This window comes from Silurus meridionalis, chromosome 2 (genome assembly GCF_014805685.1).
Source record: "Silurus meridionalis isolate SWU-2019-XX chromosome 2, ASM1480568v1, whole genome shotgun sequence".
Lineage (NCBI taxonomy): Eukaryota > Metazoa > Chordata > Actinopteri > Siluriformes > Siluridae > Silurus > Silurus meridionalis.
The window spans coordinates 13,001,890-13,028,847 of record NC_060885.1 but is presented as its reverse complement, the minus strand read 5'-3'; the positions used below and the strand labels follow the sequence as shown (position 1 = coordinate 13,028,847).

Below are 26,958 nucleotides of genomic sequence, written 5' to 3'. Positions count from 1 at the left end.
TTAGGTCTGGAGACTGGCTGGGCCATGCCAGAACCTTGATATGCTTCTTACAGAGTCACTCCTTGGTTATCCTGGCTGTGTGCTTTGGGTCATTGTCATGTTGGAAGACCCAGCCTCGACCCATCTTCAATGCTCTAACTGAGGGAAGGTTGTTCCCCAAAATCTCGCAATACATGGCCCCTGTCATCCTTTCCCTAATACAGTGCTGTCGCCTTGTCCCATGTGCAGAAAAACACCCCCAAAGCATGACGCAACCACCCCCATGCTTCACTGTAGGGATGGTGTTCTTGGGATGGTACTCATCATTCTTCTTCCTCCAAACACGTTTAGTGGAATTATGACCCAAAAGTTCTATTTTGGTCTCATCGGACCACATGACTTTCTCCCATTACTCCTCTGGATCATCCAAATGGTCATTGGCAAACTTAAGACGTGCCTGGACATGTGCTGGTTTTAGCAGGTGAACCTTCCGTGCCATGCATGATTTCAAACCATGACGTCTTAGTGTATTACCAACAGTAACCTTGGAAACGGTGGTCCCAGCTCTTTTCAGGTCGTTGACCAGCTCCTCCCGTGTAGTTCTGGGCTGATTTCTCACCTTCCTTAGGATCATTGAGACCCCACGAGGTGAGATCTTGCATGGAGCCCCAGTCTGAGGGAGATTGACAGTCATGTTCAGCTTCTTCCATTTTCTAATGATTGCTTCAACAGTGGACCTTTTTTCACCAAGCTGCTTGGCAATTTCCCCGTAGCCCTTTCCAGCCTTGTGGAGGTGTACAATTTTGTCTCTAGTGTCTTTGGACAGCTCTTTGGTCTTGGCCATGTTAGTAGTTGGATTCTTACTAATTGTATGTGGTGGACAGGTGTCTTTATGCAGCTAACGACCTCAAACAGGTGCATCTAATTTAGGATAATAAATGGTGGAGGTGGACATTTTAAAGGCAGACTAACAGGTCTTTGAGGGTCAGAATTTTAGCTGATAGACAGGTGTTCAAATACTTATTTGCAGCTGTATCATACAAATAAATAGTTTAAAAATCATATATTGTGATTTCTGGATTTTTTTTTTAGATTATGTCTCTCACAGTGGACATGCACCTACGATGACAATTTCAGACCCCTCCATGATTTCTAAGTGGGAGAACTTGCAAAATAGCAGGGTGTTCAAATACTTATTTTCCTCACTGAACATCCCAGTGACCCAGGGCATGTTTTTTATTTGACAATGGTCACATGCCTCTTGATGTAATATATCAACGTCTGTTTTCCTTAAGCAATGATTTCATCCACAATGTCACTGTGATGATGCAGATGATTAATGGATTGCATAAAAAAAAAATCCTTCTTTTCCCAGCACACCTCTGACACAAGCCAGTGCACCCTTAGTGCTGGTCCCAAGCCCAGATAAATAGGGAGGTTTGCAAGATTTCTTTTACACGATTTACAAGATAACATCAAAATGTTAAAATGTAAATGTTAAATGAACTGGTCTGATTTGTTAAGTTGTTTAGATGTTGAATAGACTAAAATATGCATGCAACAGTCCCTTGTATAAGATGTTAATTGGTTCCCCTTCAGAAACTCGAGGAGCTCCTTGAGGTAGTGGCCTGTGCCGTTGCCAAGCTGGAGATTAATTGGCCGGCCGATCAGCAGAAGGCTCATCTGCCTAGTAAGCTGGAAGAGTGCTTCCTGCAACCCACGTCACTTTCTAAAAGAGCTTGCTAAGACCATTGGCCAGTCCATGGCCACTCTTGTCTCCACTGAGAGACATATTTGAGGCCACTGTGCAAAATTTTGCGCATTGCTCCCTCTAATTTTTCTCAACACCATCCAGACCAGGAAAAGCTTAAATGACTGTGTCCAGTGCGAGCATTGGACATATGTACGTCCACAGAACAGAGCTGTGGAGGAAGTCAGAGCAGCTGTTCTGCTGCTATGGCCCTCCGAGGACAGGTCTCCCTGCAAAAAAGCAGATGCTCAGCAGATGGATTGTGGATGCTATTTCTTCCTCTTATAAGTCCTCTGGTCCCCCCATTCCTTTCGGGGTCAGAGCGAACTCCACTCGAAGTGTGGCTGCCTCTAAGGCCTTGTTCTCTGGAGTTTTCCTCCAGGAGATTTGCAATGCTATGGGTTGGTCCACCCCGCTGACCTTTGCCAGGTTCTATAGCCTTGATCTCAGTGCCACTTCTGGCGCTGGCTTCACTCCATGTACTTTGAAGCTTCCTGGTTGTGACATCACCCCGCCGGTGACGCAGCACTTTCCATTAGACTGATTATACACGTGATTCAGAGCGTGGACAATGCGGAGGCGTCCCCAAAGCGTTTCTGACAAACGTCTCATTCCTTCGGGAAACTATGGTTACATACGTAACCTGAAGACGTTCTACCTCAAGAAGTGATGTTAACAGTTACTGAGAATTAATTGTTGCTTTGTCATTAATGGCAACAAACTACTACAACCCCAATTCCAAAAAAGTTGAGACACTGGGTAGAATGTAAATAAAACCAGAATGAAATTATGTGCAAATCTTATAAACCCATGCTTTATTCACTATAAAACATATATAAAATATATTTAGACTGAGAAATGCACATGAATGAATTTGGCTGAAACACATCTCAAAAAAGTTGGGAAAAGACAACAAAAGGCTCAAAAAGTAAGTGTTATTAAAAAAGAAAAAGCTGGAGGACGTTTGCAACTAATTAGGTTAAGTGGCAATAGGTCAGTAACATGACTGTATATACAAAGCATATCTTAGAGAGAATCTCTCAGAAGTAAAGATAGGCAGAGGTTCACCAATTTGTGAAAATTTGTGTCCAAAAATTGTGCAACAGTTTCAGAATAATGTTCCTCAACATAAAATTTTGAAAATATCCTACCATCTACTGTATATAACAAAATAATAATTATCAAATATTTTAAAAAATCTAAAGAAATCTTTATGCAAGGAACAAGAGTGAAAATCACTTGTGATCTTCAGGCCCTCAGGCAGCACTGCACTAAGAACAGCCATGGTTCTGTAATTGAAATCACTGCATGAGCTCAGAAATACCTCCAGAAATCCTTGTCTTTGAACACAGTTTGCTGTTCTATCCACAAATGTAAATTAAAACTCTACCATGAAAAAAAAAGCAATATTTGCCATATGCCACTAGGGCCAAAGCTTATTTAAAATGGACTGAGGCAAAGTGGAAAACTGTTCTGTGGCCGGACAAATCGAACTATAAAAATTATTTTTGGAAACCATGAAAGCCGTGTCCTCCAGACTAAAGAAAAGGGGGACCATCCAGCTTGTTATCAGCACTCAGTTGAAAAGCCTACATCTCTGACGGTATAGCGGTGCATTGGTGCCTATGAATCATTGCTAATGGGTATATACATGTTTTAGGGTAACGTTACCATCTAGATGTCGACTTTTTCAGGGAAGGCCTTGCATGTTTCAGCAAGACAATAATAAAGTGCATACTGCATATATTACAACAGCATGGTTTAATGGCCTGCCTGCAGTTAAGACCTTTCACCAAATAAAAACATTTGGTGCATTATGAAACAAAAATACAACGACAAAAAAGGACCAAGGACTGTTGAGCACATAGAATCCTGTAGCAGACATAAATGGGATAACATTCCTTTTCAAAAATGCAAGCAAACAGGTCTCAGTTACCAGATGTATATGACTGTTGTTAAAAGAAAAGGGGATGCTAAGTTTAAACATTTAATATATTCTCTCTGTTCTATTGAAAATAAAATGAATTTATGAGATTTGCAAATTACAGCATTTGGTTTTTAATTTACAGTTTTCCTGGTTTCCCAACCTTTTTGGAATTGGGGTTGTATTTTAATCTCATTATCTTGGTAATTTCTAAATAGATATAAATTGGCAGGCTGCTACATTTTATTTGCCTCTCACAACCAGCTTTACTAAGGCATTTTAAAGGATAGGAGAAGATGGGTGTAACTTATTGCTAGATACTGTGTTCAATGGATTATCCACACAGACACCCGATTCTTGTAGAGTTGAGATGTTGAACCTGATCACATCTAAAAAAAAAAAAAAAACCCAGATAACTACACACTTTAATTGCAGACTTCGAAAGGTAAGTGGTACTATCTCACTATCTACAATGCTCAGGTATAAAATCTGTCCATGGTGCACTTTTGACATATGGTACAGTTTAATTTATCACCTGTACTCACTTGTGCTTCACCAACTGACCCAGAACCAATTGCATTGTATGAAATAGTTTTCTCATCAAGTACACTTGAGATGGAGGTCTTTTTGATTAAGGGTGAGGGCAAAAGCTTCTAAAGAGCTTTTAGTGCTTTACTGTTCCTGCTTTGTTCAGGAAGTTGATGTTTCACACAAAATAATTCAAACAGGTGAGATGGCTAATAGAGGTGGCTAACCCTAATTGTCTTGTGTGCCTTTCTTTTTTGGGTATTCTTTTCCTTGATCATCTGATGGAATATCTTCTGTAGAGCCAGTAGCTCTTCTATTCTGAAGCAGTACAGACTCAGACAATATGTTCTTAAGACTCAGCTAGAAGTCTAATTATCTAATACCTTAGACATTAACATACAGAAATGTATGTTTATACAATTATTAACCAGGTAAGAGAACAATTTTAGGGTGGTTAGGGGCCAATATTCCAAAGGGATCCAAAAGCACTGCAAAGCTTCAGATCAGTGCAGTGGGAAAAGTCAGGGAAGGTGAATAATAAGCATAGAATTGTTTCTGTGCAGTAAAGGTTACCTTCTTTACTGTAGAGTGTCTCCTTCTTGTTTCTTCTGCTTTTTGTGACTGCACTTTCAGCAACAACCTGAAAAAAATTAAACAATTTCATAATTCAAACTGGCTCTGCTTAAAGCATAAACCATTTTCTTCAGATACTAATAAATACCACAAGCCAGAGTTTGATGCCCTATTAAAGAGGGAATATTATCCACCCGTCCAAAAGCCGGAGGATTTAGTGCAGGAAATGTGTCCTAATTAAGAACCCTTTGATTAAAAAGTGAGTGAATTTACAGAAAAACAACGGATTAGGGGATTATGGATAATCTTGTTGCACTGTATATTCTGATAAACACATTCCTCTGAATTTGCATTAATAACAACCCTAAAACCAGGATTTTATAATTAGAACACATGGAAAGATGTATTTACATAAAACACTTACACTGCATATAAGCAGATGTGTCGATCTAGCAGCTCTTAATCACTGTTGATAAAGTGCTATACAGACTATTGCTCTGTGCTTGCTCTCTTCTCTTTGCAAGAAGTGGCTCTTAAACTCAAATTTTATGTCAAAAGCGACACCGGTTGAGACATGGATCCATACATCCAAAATAAAGATCTCAAATATTTGAAAACACAGACCAGGAATAAACAGCCTTAGCTTCTTATCCTAGCCTCACTTGAAAATGTTATTGTACAAAATGTCACTGACATCTGTACATGAAAAAAAAAAAACCTGAAACTTCATAGTCACCAATCAGGCATGGCATAATGACCACCTGCCTAATATTGTGTTGGTCCCCTTTTGCTGACAAAACACTCCTGACCTGTCTTCCACAACTTGAGCTACAGGAGCTTGTCTGTTGGATCGGACCAGCCTTCACTCACCACATGCATCAATAAGCCTTGGCCACACATGAAACTGTCACCGGTTCACCACTGTTCCTTCCTTTGCCCTTGTCAAACTCCAAAATCCATTATGCTTGCCCATTTTTCCTGCTTCTAACACATCAACTTTGAGGACAAAATGTTTTTGTTGCCTAATATATCCCACCCACTAACAGGTGCCATGATGAAGAGATAATCAGTGTTATTTACTTCACCAGTCATAGTGTTTTAATGGTATGCTCAGACAGTGTACAAACAATCCCCCCCCCACACACACACACCCCACATATTTAAAAATTCAACACTTCAACAATTGTATAGAAAAACCCACAAAACTCAACATTCAAACAGAAATGTATAATGGAGAAAAAACTGTTTTTATAAGTTTACACACATATTAAAACACATTATAACAAACTTTGCATTTTATGATTTGCCAATTTTATTCCTCTTTGCACAATGCTCCAGAACTATAAAGTTACAAGGAATAAATCTCCTTTTTAATAAGATTCTGATCTGGGCTCTAACTGGGCCCTTCCATAAAAGGTGTTCTTTAAAGTTATTTCTTTGAATTCATGTTATTGATCATTATTGTGTGAGCAGGTAAAATTAATTTTTTTATCTAATTAAAGATTACACAATGACTAATTGATGGGTAACATTAGAACCCACATGATTCCAGACAACAGCAAGAAACTGCTCTCTCTCAAAAAAAGTAAGTCTGTATTTAAACTTACTTAAAATCCTACATTTTCTAAAACCCATTGAACAGGACATAACCTTGAAAAAAAACCTTTTTCTTCCCCAATGTGTGGAGCTCTGGGCCAAAGACTACTGTAAAGGCACTTTAATTAGGTTTCAAAAAACAAACAGCGGAATGTAGATTACATTAAACATAGTAATAGCTAAACAATCTACATCTATCTTTTTAACTATTCTTTGTAGTAGTATATGTTTCTAGGCATAAGTATATTTTATGCTTTTAGGTAACAATTAAATTAGGCAATCCATAAATGATGAAGTTCATAGCAGAGGGTGAAATCCATCCTGGTTCATCGTCCGCCTCCAGTGCATAATCAGGCTCTGAGCGAAACAGAGATACACAAATTAAAGAATTAATAGCAATAATGAATGGCTAATAAAATATGCTAGTTACACATGGAACACATGTGAAACTCAACATGACCATCTACTTGCAAAAACAAACATTCTCCTAACCTTTCTGGGCCAAAGATGCTTTCTTACGCAGAGTATGGACAGCTTGACCAGATGTCAGTCCTGTTTGCAGAAGATCTACACCACAGATACACACGTGTTGATGCCAGGTATAAATTTAGAGATTATGTGTTTTTGGCAGTGAGATGTCAGTGTGCACTAGTGACATACGTTCCATGATAGTTTCCATGTTGTGTGCATTAGCCCTGGTGATGTTGGACCACTGGTTGAGCATTATTGAGTGAACTCCACTGAGGGTAAGCAGATACGCACACTCTACAGGTGACTCCAGAGCAAGGTGGGCCTTACTACAGCACACAAAGAAGGAAAGAAAGAAGGAAAGAAAGAAAAGAAAGGTCATATCTTCTGATGTGTGAGACAGGAGATCTGGCAAATAACATATACAAACATATTTATTAACATTTTACTTATTACCTTTAAAACTAAATATATAGATTTAAAAACCGAAGAGGCCATGGAATAATCTGTAAGTATGCAAGAACTTTAAAAGATGTGGAAGATGTTGAAAAAGCAGAACAATCAACATGAGCAGTGGGTGAATTTCAGCTTAAACGGTTCCTCCGGCTACATCACTATCGGTGCATCGGTCTATTATGCTCATGTAGTTATCAATATACAGTATTGTTCAAAATAATAGCAGTACAATGTGACTAACCAGAATAATCCAGGTTTTTAGTATATTTGCTACGTGGCAAACAAGTTACAAGTTGGTGCAGTAGAAAACAAACAAGACCCAGCATTCATGATATGCACGCTCTTAAGGCTGTGCAATTGGGCAATTAGTTGAAAGGGGTGTGTTCAAAAAAATAGCAGTGTATGCCGTTGACTGTACAAACTCAAAACTATTTTGTACAAACATTTTTGTGTCTAGGATTTAGCAATCCTGTGGAACACTTAACTAATATTTAGTTGTATGACCACAGTTTTTTAAAACTGCTTCACATCTGTGTGGCATGGAGTTGGTTGACTCCCTGGTATGCGATAAATAGGCCCAACACCATAGTAGGAGAAACATGCCCATATCATCATGCTTGCACCACCATGCTTCACTGTCTTCACTGTGTACTATGGCTTGAATTCAGAGTTTGGGGGTTGTCTCACAAACTGTCTGTGGCCCTTGGACCCAAAAAGAACAATTTTACTCTCATCAGTCCACAAAATGTTCCTCCATTTCTCTTTAGGCCAGTTGATGTGTTCTTTGGCAAATTGTAACCTATTCTGCACATGCCTTTTTTTTAACAGAGGGACTTTATGGGGATTCTTGAAAATAGATTAGCTTCACACAGACGTCTTCTAACTGTCACAGTACTTACAGGTAACTCCAGACTGTCTTTGATCATCCTGGAGCTGATCATTGGCTGAGCCTTTGCCATTCTGGTTATTCTTGATCCATTTTGATGGTTGTCTTCCGTTTTCTTCCACGTCTCTCTGGTTTTGCTCTCCATTTTAAGGCATTGGAGATCATTTTAGCTGAACAGCCTACAGTTTTTTGCACCTCTTTATAGGTTTTCCCCTCTCCAATCAACTTTTTAATCAAAGTACGCTGTTCTTCTGAACAATGTCTTGAACGACCCATTTTCCTCAGGCTTTCAAATGCATGTTCAACAAGTGCTGGCTTCATACTTAAATAGGGGCCACCTGATTCACACCTGTTTTTTCACAAAATTGATGACCTCAGTGATTGAATGCCACACTGCTATTTTTTTAACACACCCCTTTCAACTAATTGCCCAATTGCACAGCCTTACGAGCAAGCATATCATGAATGCTGGGTCTTGTTTGTTTTCTGAGAATCTACTGCACCTACTGGTAACTTGTTTGCCACGTAGCACCTGGATTATTCTGGTTAGTCACATTGTACTGCTATTATTTTGAACAATACTGTAAAAGTTAAATTTTATATTGATAACTACATGTTATTATATTAATAACAACAAGTTGTCAATATACAATAAAACCAAACTAATAGCTCAAATCAAACCACTGTGACCCTAAACAGGGATATACTAAGGATGAAGGTATCCATATATTGAAAATCTGTACTTTTAAATGTCACCAGGTGAAGGGTTTTCCCAGGTGGTGACAAATTATACATTGCACCCAAAGGGATTTCAGCTAACATGAGACAACGAGGTCATTGCAACAGTGATGTTCTGAAGTATTAATCAGATGGCATCATGTGTGTCCTCTTACCACTTCTGAATATCCCAGTGAGACTGAAGCCACATACTTTGACTGTTATGAACTGGGTCAAAGATTACAGCCAACTCGCATTCTGAAAATGAAGACAGAAATGAAAGAAGCCTATTATTTCACTATAAGTAACATATAACCACTTGGTAGTTCTGGCTTTTGTGAAAAATAAGTTACTGTTACTGGGATTATGTTATTTAACAAAAAAAACCAAAAACTTTAAAAATGTATGTTTATTGAATATTTATGGAAAGAGACTCTTATTTAAGCCCTTTAGTGACAACACTTTGCAAAGTTTCCCATCATGGGACTCTGTTTTCTCAGTAAAATGACAAAGTTGCATTTCTTTTAAAAAAAGGAGAGACAGAAAGAGAGAGAAAGAGAAAAGAAGATGCTGGTTAAATTCCACAGGAATAACTCAACCTAAACAACATTAGCAAGACGTCATTTATAATTAAATTATACATTGTATATTAGGCATAACATTCCAGACTGTGCACTTATATGACACTAATGCACTTCAAGTGGCAACAGCATGGCCCCACTCTAGCATGGATGATTTTTGTACATCTACACGGTCTCTCGTGTGTTACTTTAGGAGACTTCTACTCCATAATATTCCATGTCATTGTAAGATCTGATGCAGATAATGACATCATCATGTTAGTTATGTAACATAATTGCATCATTTGTTACATAATGACATCATTACAAGTTAGGTTAGATAACTCAATGGTGCCATTATCTGCATTAAAAATTAAAATTATACTCTGGTGTATTATGCAGGAGATGTCTTCTGCTCTACTTTTCCCACAATGAATGGTCAAATGTGTTTTTGTTGTTCTGATATTTAATCCTAATGCTATAGTCCTCAAAAGCTTAGGCACGTGTAAATAGCATTATATGAAAATGCAATGCTTTAAAAGATGGTATTTTAACTGCCTGTAATATAATATGAAAAATCAAAATATTCTGAGTGCCTATTCCTTCATTTACACTTATGTAAGTCTGGTCCTCTATTGAATTTCCATCAGAAAATTTCACTTTTGATTCTATAAAAGTTCTTGTTGTATAATCATTCATCACCCACTGGTTCACAGTGTTCTCAGACGGCGCGTTTGTGTTTATTTCAGCAAACGCGCATTCTTCTCCAAAGAAACAGAACCTAATAAGACAATAACATGGTTATCTAAACTCTTGGTTGTTTTAGAGTTTAATCACACATCACAACTTTTTTTTTTGTTGTGATCTTAACTTACTCAGTTATAAGAATGAAAATATACTGCATAATTAGTGTTATAATATCTCATATTGCTTAGTCTAGCAGTTCTAAGTGTTCATAAAGTTTTAAGTTCTAATTTGTATTTTTACCTGCGGTTTTATCGCCAGCTCAAATGAAAACAATTTACATTAAAAGGTCGATGTGGACATTGATATTCACAGTAAGCTAAAATAATGTCAATGTCGACAATGTCTGTTGTGAAAAGCGCTACAGAAATGACCTTGACTTGACATATCGGGCAGTCTAGGGTACATTTATTACAGAGAGAACAACACAATATTTCTTGGGTTTTCAATTATTTTTTCCTTTAAAACACAGCTATAGGTCACGGTTTCAAATGCGGAGCATCCAAACATGCATAGGTTACTTCTGAGTTTTAATATAGCTTCAGATCATTGCTATTATGTATTCAGTATAAATGACTATACTTAGTATGATAAGATTAAGTAATATACAGTACAGACCAAAAGTTTGGACACACCTTCTCATTCAACACATGTGGAATTATATACATGACAAAAAAGTGTGAAACAACTGAAAATATGTCATATTGTAGGTTCTTCAAAGTAGCCACCTTTTGCTTAGATTACTGCTTTGCACACTCTTGGCATTCTCTTGATGCCTACTTTGAAGAACCTACAATATGACATATTTTCAGTTCACTTTTTTGTTATGTATATAATTCCACGTGTTAATTCATAGTTTTGATGCTTTCAGTGTGACTCATTTATTTTCATAGTCATGAAAATAAAGAAAACTCTTTGAATGAGCAGGTGTGTCCAAACTTTTGGTCTGTACTGTACATAACACAATCAAATAAATCTTAGCAGTGTTTCTGCACATACTGTATATTAGTCAGATATACAGTGATATACAATGTGTACAAATGATGATTTCTAAGAGTCTTGCTGTCGTCTTACTTGTGCCACAAGTACCTCTAGAAATCTGTACTTCAGTGCTCTCTCTATTCTTCTCCACCACTATAGAAAATAATATTGGTATCATAGAGAGATAAGGATGTATATATAGGCATGGGCCAGCTCTAATTTACAGACATGTCTGCTTAACTCCCTATATACCTATTGAATAAGGTTTAAAATAAAAAAAAAAAATGTAAAATAAGTAGCTTGATTTTTGTTTTAAGGTGAAAAGTGAGATAGGATGTATTCGAGGGCATACCACTGAGATTGAGGTTGGCAAATCTGTCAGGAGAGATGTGGTTGAGAAAGCGATCTTCACCGCAGTAGATAAAACAACTGCAATTTGTCAGCAGATGCTCCAAATCTTGAGACCTTGGAGATGTTTTAGTTATAAACACACATGTTGTTTCAGAAGGGTATGGTGAGCTAAATGAAGAGCACAGAGGTCAGTTCTTACCTGCAGGGCTGCTTACTTCCCACGACTCCTTCCCATTGAGCTGTGAACTGTTGTGAGTACATGTCTAGAATCTTTCTCATGGTCTCTGCTGGACTACTCCCTTGTAGTAGAGTGGAATATAGTATTTAATATAAATGCACAACATACTATCGACAGTATTAAATTGATTTCAACTTGATATTCTGCCACTTATACTGACTTTTTCTTAATTAATCAAATGTATTTCTATTTTGTGCTTTTGAAAGTAGCAAACAATTATATAATACCCAAAAGTAGTGTGAAAACAAGAAATTAAAAGGACTCATCTAATCTTTTAAACCTTGAAAGCAGGGTTTTTAAAAGTGGGATCTGTGATGCTTTTTATTTTTATTTATTTTCATTGAAAAGCTCAGCTGTTACTACTTGCTTATACTATACTACTTGATATCTTATAGTTCACATTTCTAATATTATCATGGACCTAATCAGTGAAAAATCAGGAAGAAATGCAATGAGCCTAAATACATACAGATGTCAGAAAATAAAATATAAGATAATATATATACCTTCATTCGTCCCACAGTGGGGAAATTTTGAAAGTTGAAGGTTGGGGTGGGGGATAATGTGTAACTGACACACTCCAGTCAGTTCGCTTTGTACATCATAAATAATAAAACACAGTGAGAGTTCAGCTAGCTTTCAGCAGTAAAGCCACTGCACTACTGCAGGCTTCCATACAAAAGCAGTTGTAGTATAAAAATAATGTATGATATTTTCAATCTAGGGCAAGAAGAGGTCACACATCTAAAACAGTCAGGCTACATGAGAATTGTTATGTTTTGTAAAGCTATAGAGTCTGCTGGATAGAGTCAGGGAAGTGCTAGAAAGATTCATAGTGTTATAGCAAAACTTTCGATTTTACTGCTGAAAGCAATCCATTTTCCATGTTCTGAGTCATATGTTCAGGCAAGGACTAAAGGAATAAAATGTCCCTCAGGATTTTTATAATCTGTCCAGCTAGTGGGCTGTGAGATGTGGTTTTACAGAAGCATCATATAATAGAATTTTACTACAGCCCAGTGCCTATTATGACTGACCATCAGGCTTGAGGTATCCGTAAGATTTATTTCAGAGTTACTGCAAAACAATTCAGAATCTCTGATATACAGCAACATTACCTGTATATATTGGACACGTCTAAATCACTGTGCTATTGAATTTGAATGTTTTAAAACAATTATACAGTAATGGTAAATGACCATTCACCATTAGGGCACAGGCCGTAATATATATATATATATATATATATATATATATATATATATATATATATATATATATATATACACACACACCATAATTTCCTGACTATAAAGCGCACCCATATATAAGCCGCACCCACTGAATTTTACAAATATTTTTATTTTTAACATAAATATGCCGCACCTGTCTATAAGCCGCAGGTGTCTACACTAATGAACTTTACACCGGCTTTAACGAAAGACACGTTACACACGGTGTAACGGGTGAAATATGTTGCGCTTCCTTTAGGAGCATAGTGGTATTTTGGGAATAGCATGCCACTGCATTCTACCGGTATTACAGCGTGTGTTCAAAACGAGGAATATGTCCTTATTATTTTCTGATGCTGATTTCTAAGTTTCTTTGACTAACCCGTTACGCTGTTGCCAAGAAAAATAAAAAAGCATGAGTTTGTCTGTGCTTATATGATTTCTGTTGCAACTGGAGTTAGTGAGCTCTCCCTTCACCCAGACTCAACGCGCTACAACGGCTTGTATCTAAACAGTAGCCTACCAAGAAAGTCATTGTTCACTATCTTCCTCCTTCCTTTCACAACTATTTCTCTCGGGAGTTTATCTTTTGGTATCGTTGTGCGTTTAAAAAAAAAACGTTTTTTCTCCCGATGCCGTGCAGCTCAGAACACAGGTGAGGTGCGTTTTTTCGTTTCCGTTCGGAAGTTTCATTGGTCTAATGTTATGGGGCTCAGTTTTTTTGGCTTGAAGTTAGTGAAACCGGGAAAAACCCAGTAAAAAAAATTATAAATTTGCCGCTTCGTTGTTTAAGCAGCAGGGTTCAAAGTGTAGGAAAAAAGTAGCGGCTTATAGTCCGAAAAATACGGTATATATATATATATATATATATTTGCTCGTCATCCCCTAACTTTCCCCCAATTGCTTTATACCTGAATCTCATTGGGCAGAACTTACCAAATATTTAATATTACAAATAAATTTGTATTATAAATACATATACATTTTATATTTGTTTCCTGCAAAGAAATAACAGAATTACTGTATATTAATTCACTGTGGCATTTGGCATATTTTCCAGCACAGGAAAGTCTAAAAGAAAGCAATCATGGACAAGGATTGGTTTCTTAAGCAAATTGTTTTCATCTTATTGATGTCAATAGAAAGAGGAAAACAGGCGGATTAGGGGATATGTGTTTATAGTTGGTATTCTGTTCTTAGGTAATATTGGTAATATCATGAGCTAATTTAACAGGAGTTGCACAATTTACTCTAAAATTTAAAAAAGAAATGTACTGAAATATAAATATGGATTGATAGCAAATTGATTGTAAAAAAAAATACAACCTAAAGAAAAACTTAAACCTACACAGAAACTGGAATGGCTTCATGCTCAGTCACACATTAGGTGCTCCTCTTTCATAGTATCTCCCATCAAACACTCAATATATATATATATATATATATATATATATATATATATATATATATATATATATATATATATATATATATATATATATATATATGCATGCTGTAAATAGAAACTAAGATGTTGTTTTTTTCAATAAATAAACAAATCATTAGAATATACTTACTGTTATCTACCCCATCACTGTGTGGATCAACAAAATCTGTGGACAAGTGTTAAAGAAATGCAAGAACAGAAACAATTCTGGCTAAAATGTCTGGCTTGCCTGTCTGTTTCAGCAATATATATTTTTACTGTAGAATATTATAGAATACATAGAAATTATAGGCTTAAAGAAGTGTTAAGATGGGGTGCCAGCTCATCAGCTGTACCTAACATGAAAACTGCTGTATTTAATAAAAAAAGAGGATACATTTGAACTTGCGTGAATCTACTGAAAGAGTGTCTGCAGGTAAGACTCGGCTCACTGGTGCCTTCATATAGAAAAAGAGGACAATAATCACTTGTGCACATGACAAATTTAGAAGATTAGTTAAAGATGTACCTGCATTTGGTGGAAACAACATTTTAAGAAGAATAATAATAATTAAAAAAAAGTGTAAAAAATTAAAAGGCCATCTGAAAGAAGCTGAACCAGTCAAAGAGAAAGAAAGACAAAGTAAAGCCATCAGGCTATACTGACAGAAGAGAAAAATGTCTCGGCACATAACCATACTCCATCATTAGGCAGCTGATTGACAGAAACTGAGTTAAAAGCAAAGCAAGGGTCAGTTAAATATCTGACTGCTTTGAGGACACATAAAGTAATATTATACCTTTAGGGTGCCGAAGATTAATTTAGCTGACTCACCACTTTGATGGCTTTGCTTTGATCTCCTTTTCCTTTAGCTGTCTTTGCACTTTTTCTCTCCGTTTTGCTGTCACTTTCAACTGTAATCAACAGGACACAGTCTTAAAACAGGATATGGTCACCTGACTGTGAACTTTAAATGACAGTGCTAGCATCATCTAAAACCTATATCAACAATAAACTATCGCTATTTCTTACACACCAAAAGCCTTTTCAACATCAGTGCCAGAGTAAAGGTGTCATGATCTTTTGCTGCTCTGTATGCATAATGCCAAAATAATCTTTATGTAATTTTTGGACAAATGGACACAAAAACATCCTTTTTTTGTTGGCAAAAATGTTCAAATGGCGAATGGCGAAATATAATAATTGCAATAACAAAATAATAGTAATGTCTGTTTAAAGCAAGTAAGATGCATTCATACATTTCATTTCACTCCCTAGATCCACATTTCAACTCAGAAATATGGAACAAGCCCCTTGAACCTCACTTGTATTCTGTCTCGAAGGTGGAAAAAAATCTGACAAATGAATGCAGTAACAGCCTCATTGTTGTAGGGTGAAAGGCGTTGCTGTGTTTTGCAAATGAAGTTTCCCACTCTGCTAACCCAAAACCAGTGGCAACAGGTTAAATGGATGAAAAATATGTGTTCAATCTATTAAGCAAATAATTTACTCAAATTATTACTTTAAATCCGAAGTAGTTTCTATTAGAGAATTCCTATTAGCATAGAATTTGTGTTAAAGGATTTTGATTGAGTTGGAGAAGTGAAGAGATGGTCAAGCTTCAAAATCATGTTTTTTTTTTTTTTTTTTTTTTTTTAAAAACCACTTAAACTTAGAACCTGCTGACTATTTACATAACATGATGAACTGATTCTTCTAATCTATGTGGTGCTTGTCTTTATAAGAAATTACTTTCCATTTCTATCTAAAATCTCTTCACTCCTATTTATATACTTAACTTCCATTTAAAGAAACTTGTCCGAATATACTCGTAATTTGAACGAATGCTGTTCTTTAGCAATTAAAAGAAAACAGGATTTAAATAATTGCATAACATGTATAACATTTCCCCTGTCCTACATGTACAGAAGGGAATTTTATGAATTTTAATAGAGATTATAAGCATGTAAATCCAGAGTAGTTTCTATTAGAGAATTCCTATTTGCATAGAATTCATGTTCAGGGATTTTAAATGAGGTGGAGACAGAAACAGATTAATAAGCTTCAAAATGAGAAATACCTCAGGATGGATTAAGACTTTCCTGAATTACCACATTTTTATTCTTTCTTTTTTCTTTGCTGCCAAATGGCAATAAGGTTGCAAACCCAGTAGCACTAAGAAACTGATGACAAATTATATAACATTTCTACAACTAAAAGTATTGGGGAAAAAATATCTATTTTATGCATTTTTACATATATTCTTCCAATTTTATTATTAAATCAATATATACACATTGGCAATCAATTAAAAGGAAATTCGAGTGGCTCTGTTGTACTGTGGGAGGCAGTTTGCTAGCATGATTTGGGTCCACATTTATCATTAGAAGGATGAGTTCATGCTAATCGATACAAACTTCAAAATGCCTTTTCAGTTTTTTTCCACATGTACACCTATAAAATTATAGCAGAATCATCATCAAAATATAACATGTGAAATGATTTTTAGAGGAACAATTATTTTCCTCTTTAGGTGAGTTCCAAAGATTTGTAGTATCTGTACCAAGCCTCAAAAAATTTACAAATTTATTTTAGGTTGCTCAGTTAATATTTCAAACATCTGTTAATGCCATTTAATGAGCTGCAGCGTAGTAATATTTCATCAAATGGTTTTATAATTTTTTTAACTATTTATTATTATGTTTTATTGTTTAGCACTTATATCTGCAACAAAAAGTGATCAAACTCTATACAAAAGTCTATACAATCCAATAAAAAACATATGAATTTGGTCTTGGAAACAAATAATATACAATACACACAATAACAATGCAGTATGCCACACAAAGTCTAACTACTATATAACAAGTGTGTGCATGTTATCAGTTATCAGCAAATTGTGTTGCACCCAAAATGTTGGTTATACAGTCTAGATAAAATTTGGATTTGATATTGCACTAGAAATGTCTCGAATATGTTTACAGAAGGCATTCTTTTTTTTCCTTGCATAGAATATAAAGCATAAGGCTGTAGTGTTATATCAGGTGTTTACAGTGTGAAACACACAGATCACAAAAAAATACCTGTTCATTCGTTCGTTCATTCACAAAACCCCACTGTTCTACATAAAACCACAATATGATATTATTGTTATTGATATTATAGTCTTTGCACTGCACACATCAATTATTAGATGATCATTAGATCTAATGTGGAAGAGAACCTGTCCCCCTAACACTGCAGAATTATTTTAAAATGCAAGGGAATCTCAAAGTGCATGTCTTGCAGGTTTGGAGGTTCAGGTAGACAGAATACCAACATCATTGTAATGTAGTGCTTTTGGATATCAACATACAGATGCTGTCTTACCTTGCTCATCTCTGTGGAGACGTGAGTGAAAGACCTGTAAGGAGAAATCCCGTGAGATGGAGCTGATTCCACTTCCGCGCAGAACCCTGAGAGCTTCTAACGGCAACTCCAGCAACATGGTGTCTGCTAACACCACCACACACTCGCCATGCTCTGCAGGTAATGCATATATATGCACAGAAAAAGTCCCATGGGTGAGTACGCATGTGTCTTTTTGAGAAAGTAAAGACTTTTCATGTGGTTTCATAGATTATTTATTGCACTTTCCATCTCTGCTTTCAGTAGTGAATTGACAACATGAATTGTTGAAAAAGAGTCAACAATAAAAACGGGTATTTCAAGTAGTCAACTGGATAGAAGTTTAAATTTATTCTTCCTCTTAAACCCTTAAGAACAGATGTCACTGAGGATGTGGTGCTAGTCAAAAGTGGTAATGTGACGTGTCAGGCCTTAATTTATTATATCATGTTGTTGCTGTTGTTCTAAGTAATCATATATTTCAAACAATTTTCCTGCTTGCAGAAGAGAATTAAAAATGTTTTGTTTATATCTCTATTATAAAGGGAGTAAGTGTAAATGAATAGTTAAGCCTCCTTCAATAATGTCTTTAATTTTTACATTATTTCCTGAAATTATAGATTTAAAAATATGAGCAAATAAAGGTCTGAATCGGTATTTAATGTACATAATTTGTCCTTCCTGAGATATGGTTAATAACAGTTCACATTTAAGTCTGATTAAAAGTCAAATTTAAAATGTCACCTTTCTCTGAAGCATAATCTTCACCTACTGTAGTTTAGTACACCAGATTGAAATGCCCTTGTCATTACACAAATGAAGATTAAAATGCTTAGCACATTAGAATAACCTGATACTTAAAAAATTTAGTGTGAAGAGAGAAACAGTTAATGCCTACACAAAACATCATTGATTGCTCTGTCCTTGGACAAACCACGGTGGAATTACTTGATGTGTACAATGTATCAACTTTAAATCTATCTACCGTAATTTCCGGACTATTAAGCGCACCCAAATATAAGTCGCACCCACTGAATTTTACAAAGATTTTTATTTTGAACATAAATAAGCCGGACCTGTCTTTAAGCCGCAGGTGTCCACACTGAAACTAATGAACTTTACACAGGCTTTAACGAAAGTATATGAATATAAGAATATGTTGTGGCTCCTTTAAGAGCAGAGCGGCATTTTTCCGGTATTACTGTATGTGTGCAAGACCGAGGAATATGTCCTTATTATTTTCTGATGCTCATTTCTAAGTTTCTTTGACTAACCCGTAACACTGTTGCCAAGAAAAATAAAAAAGCACGAGTTTTGGAAACCTGTCTGTGCTTATATGATTTCTGTTGCAACTGGATTAGCGAGCTCCGCCTTCACACAGATACAACGCTTTACAACGGCTTGTATCTAAACAGTAGCCTACCAAGAAAGTCATTGTTCACTGTTCACTGTTTATCTTTTGGCATCGTCGTGCGTTTTTAAAATCACCATCGGTGAAGCTTTTTTCCCGATGCCGTGCAGCTCAGAACACAGGTGAAGTGCGTTTTTTCATGCCCGGTTGTATTCAACGTGATGAATGATTCACATTTCCTGTTGACAGTCCGAGTGAGCGGCAGGTCAAACGTCAGAGGAACCTCATCCATATTTATGATGTGGTGCAGCCCGATTCAGTGGGAGCGCATCTGATTTAATATAAAGAGTTTTATTGGTTCACCTGAACCCGTTCTGCATTTTGTATTGGTCTTATGTTATGGGGCTCAGTTTTTTGGCTTGAATCTTGTGAAACCGGGAAAAACCCAGGAAAAATCCATATATTAGCCGCTTCATTGTTTAAGCCACGGGGTTCAAAACGTGGTAAAAAAGGAGCGGCTTATAGTCTGGAAAATACGGTATCTATACTCTATTTCTCGTTTGATAGGCTGTGGTTAGACTGTGCCAATTGGATGTGCTTTCTGTAAGCATATGCAAGCTGTTATTCTGTTGGAGGTAGAGCAGTGATTACCAGGCAAAGCATTATCTGTAGCCTCTCGCTCTTCTTTATCTTTGGGCTGGGTTGCCTCATCAGTGACTGTCGATCGAGGGCACCTGCTGAGAGAGAGAGATAAGAAAGTATGCAATAACAAAAAAAGAAGAACACACATGCAGAAAAAAAATGACATGAAAAGGGGTTTTTGAAGGGAGAGAGGAAGAACAGCTTTAGGGAATGTGAGGATTCGCTCAGGTCAAGCAGATCTCACTGGAAACTGCTTATGCTCACAAACACATTCAACAAGTTGGCTATAGATACAGAAGACACCTCGGTCAACAGTTGCTTTAAATTTAAATGAGTTCAAAAGAACAAAAAAGAGCAAATCCATGCTCCCCATTCTAGTTCCAAGTACTCATTGCCAAAGTCATAACTGAAGTTGTGCCTACTGCTACAAAACATAGTAGCTTACTTATGCAGTAAGTAAAACTAAATTGTGCATAGTAGTGGGGGTCTAGGACTGGTATTATACAGTTGCCCTATCCAGGTTTTTCCAGCATCTGGCTCTAAACATAAAGTTTGGGAAACACGGATTTACAGCTGTATATACTGTACACTGATCAGGCAGAACATTATAATAGGTGAAGTAAATAGCACTGATTATCACTTCATCATGGCACATGTTAGTGGGTGTAATATATTAGGCAACAAGTAAACATTTTGTCCTTAAAGGTGATGTGTTAAAAGCAGGAAAAATGGGCAAGCATAAGGATTTTGGAGTTTGATAAGGGCAAAATTGTGATGGCTAGATGACTGAGTCAGAGCATCTTCAAAACAGCAGCTCTTGTGGGCTGTTCCCAGTCTGCAGTGGTCAGTATCTTTCATAAATTGGTCCAAGGAAGGAACAGTGGTGAACCGGCGACAGGGTCATGAATGGTCAAGGCTCACTGATGCACGTGGTGAGCAAAGGCTGGCCCGTGTGGTGTAATCCAACAGACGAGCTCCTGCAGCTCAAATTGCTGAAGAAGTTAATGCTTTTAATTCTCGACAGGTCAGGAGTGTTTTAGCAGCAAAGGTGGACCAACACAATATTAGGCAGGTGGTCATAAAGTCAAGCCTGATCAGTGGCCATAAAGTTATGCCTGGTTGGTGTACATACAGTTGCACTAGAAAGTGAGTAAAATAGTAACTTGTAAAATAGAGGGAGAATTTCTTTTTCCATGTATGTTTGAGCCATGATTCCTTGGCTCTTATTATTCCCATTGAAGGCACACTATTTTTTTAATTACCATTTTTAAATATATTTAATAAAAGGTACAGTAACCACAGGAAAAATCTGCTTTTTGAGTCTTTGTGAGAGCACATACCTGAAACATGAGAAGTCAAACTGAGAAAGGAGAGGATGCAGATAATCCTCCATTCCTTTAACTACACCTTGAAAATGCTCCCTTAACTCTTGGTCAGTGTTCTTTTTCTGCAGAGAAATAAATTTGTATAAAGGGGAGAAATAAGAATGGGGAGTGAAATACAGAAAGTGAACAGAAAGATAATGGTTATGGTAGAAATAACATCTGATGATTAGACTCACAACAATGATTACAGCAGTATAAATAGTGGCGCATTTTTTTTTTGCTGAAGCAAGCCTTGTGTTATATGTTGAATTTTTGAGAAAAGTATATTTATACAACAGAGTTGTTTTCTTCTTATATCTCACTGGTCTGAACGGGTTGATTCATTTTCTAGACCAGCAGCTCTTACAGTTGTAGAGAAAATCATGGAAGTAGAGAACTCAGTAACATGGCAAAGCTGTACTTTTTGTGCCATAAATCTTCTGTAATCACTGGCGAATCAATTTAGTATAAGTCTAATTAAACACTTAAGGACATGAATTTATTGTAATGTAATGAATATTGGGGTGTATTTTTTTTTTTTTTACCTTAATTCTGACCTGCATCACATCATGCTCTCATTTCAGTGCTTTTCTATAACCGGATGTCTTGCCATGTGTTTCTTTGAGATTATTTCTTACACAAATGCCACAAAATAGCTTTAATTCTACTTGAAAAAAGATAATTATATATTACTTAGCTTAGAGTAAGCTACTCCACTGAGGAGGAAAGCAATGTTTGTGCTTCTCTGTGTATGAGGTGGTGGTGGGGGAAGAGGGGATGTATATGTACCAGCTGTATGCAATCCTTGGTCTGCACAGCATTCCTTAGTCGGCAAGACTCTTTGATTATGGTTTGTGCAGCAAGCTGTCGGAAGGCTTGGGTTTGATGCCGAAGCTGGAGCAAGCCTGTAGGCTGCACCTGAGCCTTGGTCACTTTGGAGCACACTAATCCACCTGCAGCAGGACAAAAACCTTTCCTTTAGGTGACATGCTAAATATAATGAGGCCCACTGAGTCTTTTCTTAGTTCAAAACATTGAGATCGGCTCAAGACACTCTTCTCACCCTGGATATTGAGCTCTAAATCTATTTTCTCAAGAAAACCTTAAACTTTGACTTAGCAACACTGCTGCACAGCCTTTTTTTTCTTTTTTACAAAGTATAAGAAAAATATATTCATACACAATAACCTTACAGATGCTGATATAAACATACAGTATATTTCCAAAAGTATTGGATCACCAGGTCATAAGTCTGGTATGTGATTTTTGAGCATTCCACATTTAGTCCCAATTTGCTCTTATACTGTAATTCCCTGTTCCACTAGAACAGGTTTGGGTTTTTTACTTCAAGTGAATGTAAATTTTTATTATTGTGCACCTAAAGATGTCCTGTACAATTGAGTGCCTCCAGCTTTGTGGTAACAGTTTGGAAAAGAACCACATATGGCAGGAAGTTCAGGTGACCTAATACCTTCGGTAATATAGTGTATGTACAGTACATGTTAGAAGAGGTGATGGAAGAAACCCAGAGAGGAAGACAGAAGACTTTACCTGCAATCTGCATACTTTTAAATTTATGACTCTCAGTGGATTGTGCCTTTTCATAAAAAGCCCCATAGAGCACTGAACTGTAAAAAGAAGAAAAAATCAGGTATGCACTAATTTGTATTATTATTTGTATATTATTACTTCTTATAACTGTAAAAGCATCAGAATTTGTAAAGCACAATTATGTCTTCTAGGTAACTTTGTAGAGATGTGCATGTGTAAACTGTCCAAACATTTCAGCAACCTATGCATCACAAAGCAGCATAAAGACCACCCTCTAGCGGTTAAATTGTGAAATTACAGAACAATGCGCTGCAAAAGCCTGGCACGGCAAACCTGTGGTCTCCTTTATCAAGGCATAAATAAAAAAAATAAAAAATAAAAGTCGAAAAGGCTATCTCCATACTAGATGTGCAAAATGAATACATGGGCATGTAATTAAGACTAGCAGTCACTTTCAACTACGAATTCAACTAATTTGGGTTTTTACATTATCTCTTTAAAATCTGTTTCTTATAAAAACTCCAAAGTACAAAAAAGACTGGAGTTTGGCCAGTGATACGAGGATGCACTTATTTTTTCTTTATTAAACTTTCTAAAGGGTGCTTTATACTTGTCACGTGTACATTACAGCACTGGGAAATCATTTCTTCACAAATTCCAGCAATGTAAGAAAGCTAGGGCCAAAGCTGACCATAATACAGAACAGATGGTTACCTTGTTTCAGGCCCCCAAAACTTGGCAATAACAAGGCTTGAACCACCAAACTTCCAATCAGTAACCCAGAGCTACCAACTCCCCTCAAAGCATCTCCAAAATTGGGAGTTCCTTTAAAAATATATGATTTAGATTTTTTTTTCTCAGCACCTTGTTTTGAGCCCGCTGTCAGCAGTTAATGTCAATTATTCCGCCCATATGGACAACAAATGTGATGAAAGCTCCTGATAATCAAATAGCAATTACACTGTTTTACCACTATGGGCTGCTGCTCACACATGGTCATAAGTAGTTGTGAGTACATTCAATAATATAGTACATACAATGATAATTTCATAAATCACCTTCAACAAATGTAATAAATAACCCTTCCAATTAAGCAGGTCTAATCAAATTGATAAAATTACTTCTCTGCTTGTTTGCATAGCAGAATATGATTACAACACGGTTTGACCTTACCCATCTTTAGAATGCTGCAACAGCAGGATTTTGAGATTGGATGGCAGTTCTCCTAGTAAGCTCAGGTGCTTAGGGTTTATATTCACGTGCTGGTAGGCCTAAAATGGTCAAAACATAGAAACAGTGTAAGCAGCCCTAATTAGATAAAAGTGACTGGCACGATTTGCACTGTCCACATTGCAATTCAGTCCCTTCAGTGTGTTCTGCCTCAGCTTCAACCGTAAAGGTGTGTCCTAAAAGAATGTATTTATTTTTTTGTCTGAGAGTTAAAAGAGAAAAACCTTGGAAAGTGTTTTAAGTGAGTGGTCAGTGGCTGAAAGCAGTCTGCTGTGGCTGTGTTGTGAGAACTTCAGGCTTTTCTGTAGACCCAGAAGAGCAGCCACCTGAGATTGACTGCTGTCCCAACAGGCAGCATCTAACACTCTGGACATCTCAGTACAGCACACACAGCTCTGAGATTAGTGGAGAGACAGGACAGTCATTAACAAGAAAAAAACACAAAAACAAGTACAAATGTTAATAAACATACAGGATAACCCCTCATGTACTCCAATTCCCAAACCAATTTATAAAATATAAGCCCGAAAATAAACAGGAATTAAAAATAATACTAAGTGGCTGTTTTGCAAAACATTAACTATCCAAGCAATTAAATGTAGAAAATATTGTTACCTGTAGCAATGCAAGGTATTGGCCTAAGGCAGCTGTGTCGTTCTGGCTGTGTGACTCAAGCATCTCCTCGCAGACATATGAGAGCAGCTCAGGCAGGCTTTGCTGTAGCCCAAGACTCAAAGCCTCAGTTAATGTATCACTGGCCTGCACCAACATCTGCTGCACTGCCCTTTTGTTGTTCTGTAAGTCAGCACATGTAATTACTTGTAAGAGTTTTCAGCCTTTTAAAAAGTAAGTTTATGTGTGCAATTACGTGATTATATTTTAACATTAACCACTAAAAGTGTCAGATCTATTATCATAACCGGATATATATATTTTATACATAAAAATGTGTACACTGTAAACCAAAATCCTTTATGGCACATTTGAACTCCGACCAATATTTCATGTTTAGTACAAATGTGGTTCAATGCAGTAAACTATCACTGAATTTTAGGAAAATAATAGGTAAGATTATGTAAATTGTGAATATGTATCATGCAGCAATGACTTGAATTTTTTTGCTCAACAAAAATTTCTCCATGCTAAGGGCAGTCATGATGCTTCCATAAGTGTTTGTTTTTTTTTTTCCTGTGCAATTAGGCACAAGATTGTTATGCCCTGATATGTCCCATAATCATTTAGATTACGAAAAAAAAAAAAAGATTGAATTTATTCTTTTATTAATTTGCACCATGCCCAGCTAGCTCTGCTATACACATAACAGAACATTTACCACAGTGTGGTTGAATGCTCTGATATTAAAGTAGTTCTGGTTGTAATATAAATGACATATTAATTAAAGTTCTATATTAATTAAGCTCATACACCATAACTAATAGAAAAGTAAAGCCTATCATAATTGATGTGGAACTGTTTGTAGGAGACATTTATTTAACATTTATGAAAAGAACAAGGTAGTGCGACTGTCACGGTGCTTTGCTTAGCTGATCAACTTGTAAAAGGTCTTCAGAAGAGATACCTTTACACATTCTGGGATCTTGGTAAAGTACCCATAGACAAATAAATGTGATATAAGCACAATAACACACTCCAGACCAGCAGTGCTCACACTTTTTCAGCTTGCGAGCGACTTTTAAAATGCACAAGACAAGAAATGTATATATATTAAGTATACGGTTTTAAGTAAAAGTTGAAAATAAAAGAGATTCAAGTATGTCAAAAACTGAAAGTGATAAAAAAAAAAAGTTGACTAAGTGAAGATAGTAAAAGGCTTCCCTACATTATAATGAAAGGGGATTTCTCTCCTTCCCAGCAGTAACCCCATCCTCCACTCCGCCTCATCTCCCTCACACTCCTCCAAGGTAAACGTTGTTTGTTCTTTTAATTTAAAATAATTATTGTAACAATATACAGTAATGCAATAAAAATCACCTATAAATGTATTATTATACTGTATTACTGTATATTTTAATGTATTTTAAATTTTATATGAATATTTTCTGGAACGCATTATCCGAATTTACATTCTTTTTAATGGGTAAATTCGCTTCATTATGCGTATGATTTGGTTTGAGTATACTTATCTGGACCCAATTACATTCCCAAATCGAGGTTCCACTGTACATATAAGGGAGGATAGATGATAGTCTATCTAACAGTTGTTTTTGAATGGCACATGATTTATCCAAACTAACTTTGCATTCTACTGGTCGATCTCAATCAACAGTTCGACCTCTGTCAAATAGCCTGCACAAGGGATGAAGGCAACTGACAGAAATCAATCCATTTTACTGCAAATTTGTGACTGAGAAGCTTTTTCTGGTACTGCATACAGATTGTGCAAGTTTCTTTGAAATGTTTAACTACTTTAATATCCCATTTTGACCATCATAGATACAGATATATAGTTACAGTTTACCATCTTGAGCGAATACTATTATATACTATACCATTTTAATAGTGTTGTCACTCTGTGATATGCTCCCCTCCACTAGGCTGCTGCTTTCCACATTTTCATCCTTATCCTTACACTCAGTTTCCTTTCCCCCTGCTATGTTTACCTGAGATGTAAATGGTTAGAAGAGAATGGTTAATGAGCTGTAAACATGGAAAAGTATCTGTATAGGTATATACCAAAATATTTGTTATAGCTGTATACTCACTTAGATATATTGCCATTGTGTTGCTAATTTTTGACTCATTTTTTTAATTGTTAACAAAGTTTCTGCCTGTTTTGGGAGTGCCTGTGTTCAGCATTTACTTATTTGTCATAGACCAAAAACTGAGGTTAAAAGCCCACATGAAAGCATCAAATTCACTGTTTTAGGGCTGCAGATATCGATTATTTTAGTAATCGAGTAATCTACAAATTATTCCAATGATTAATCGAGTAATTAGATCAGAAGAAGTATTTTTTCCTCATCAAAAAGCAATACTAAGCGACGGTTGAAGACCTTCCTCTT

General features: G+C 36.4%; 1 protein-coding gene across 5 annotated transcripts in view; it reads right to left on the bottom strand.

Annotated features, from left to right (window-relative positions):
- Positions 1 to 6,042: 6,042 nt before the first annotated feature.
- Positions 6,043 to 26,958, bottom strand: part of LOC124376431 (cilia- and flagella-associated protein 46) — a 56,713-nt gene continuing 35,797 nt past the window's right edge. For 4 of the 5 annotated variants that reach the window (XM_046835526.1, XM_046835550.1, XM_046835518.1 and 1 more), the window contains 18 exons: positions 26,446 to 26,556; positions 24,551 to 24,730; positions 24,160 to 24,330; positions 23,879 to 23,976; positions 22,706 to 22,782; positions 21,944 to 22,107; positions 21,131 to 21,237; positions 19,800 to 19,885; positions 17,780 to 17,932; positions 15,245 to 15,324; positions 14,807 to 14,867; positions 14,561 to 14,596; positions 11,713 to 11,812; positions 11,515 to 11,627; positions 9,054 to 9,135; positions 7,011 to 7,147; positions 6,843 to 6,917; positions 6,043 to 6,707 (listed from right to left, as the gene is read on the bottom strand). In XM_046835526.1, the coding sequence (XP_046691482.1) occupies positions 6,607 to 6,707; positions 6,843 to 6,917; positions 7,011 to 7,147; positions 9,054 to 9,135; positions 11,515 to 11,627; positions 11,713 to 11,812; positions 14,561 to 14,596; positions 14,807 to 14,867; positions 15,245 to 15,324; positions 17,780 to 17,932; positions 19,800 to 19,885; positions 21,131 to 21,237; positions 21,944 to 22,107; positions 22,706 to 22,782; positions 23,879 to 23,976; positions 24,160 to 24,330; positions 24,551 to 24,730; positions 26,446 to 26,556 (1,932 nt within the window). In that variant the 3' untranslated portion in view covers positions 6,043 to 6,606. The remainder of the gene's footprint in view (positions 6,708 to 6,842; positions 6,918 to 7,010; positions 7,148 to 9,053; positions 9,136 to 11,514; positions 11,628 to 11,712; positions 11,813 to 14,560; positions 14,597 to 14,806; positions 14,868 to 15,244; positions 15,325 to 17,779; positions 17,933 to 19,799; positions 19,886 to 21,130; positions 21,238 to 21,943; positions 22,108 to 22,705; positions 22,783 to 23,878; positions 23,977 to 24,159; positions 24,331 to 24,550; positions 24,731 to 26,445; positions 26,557 to 26,958) is intronic. The other variant, XM_046835534.1, reaches the window with a different exon arrangement.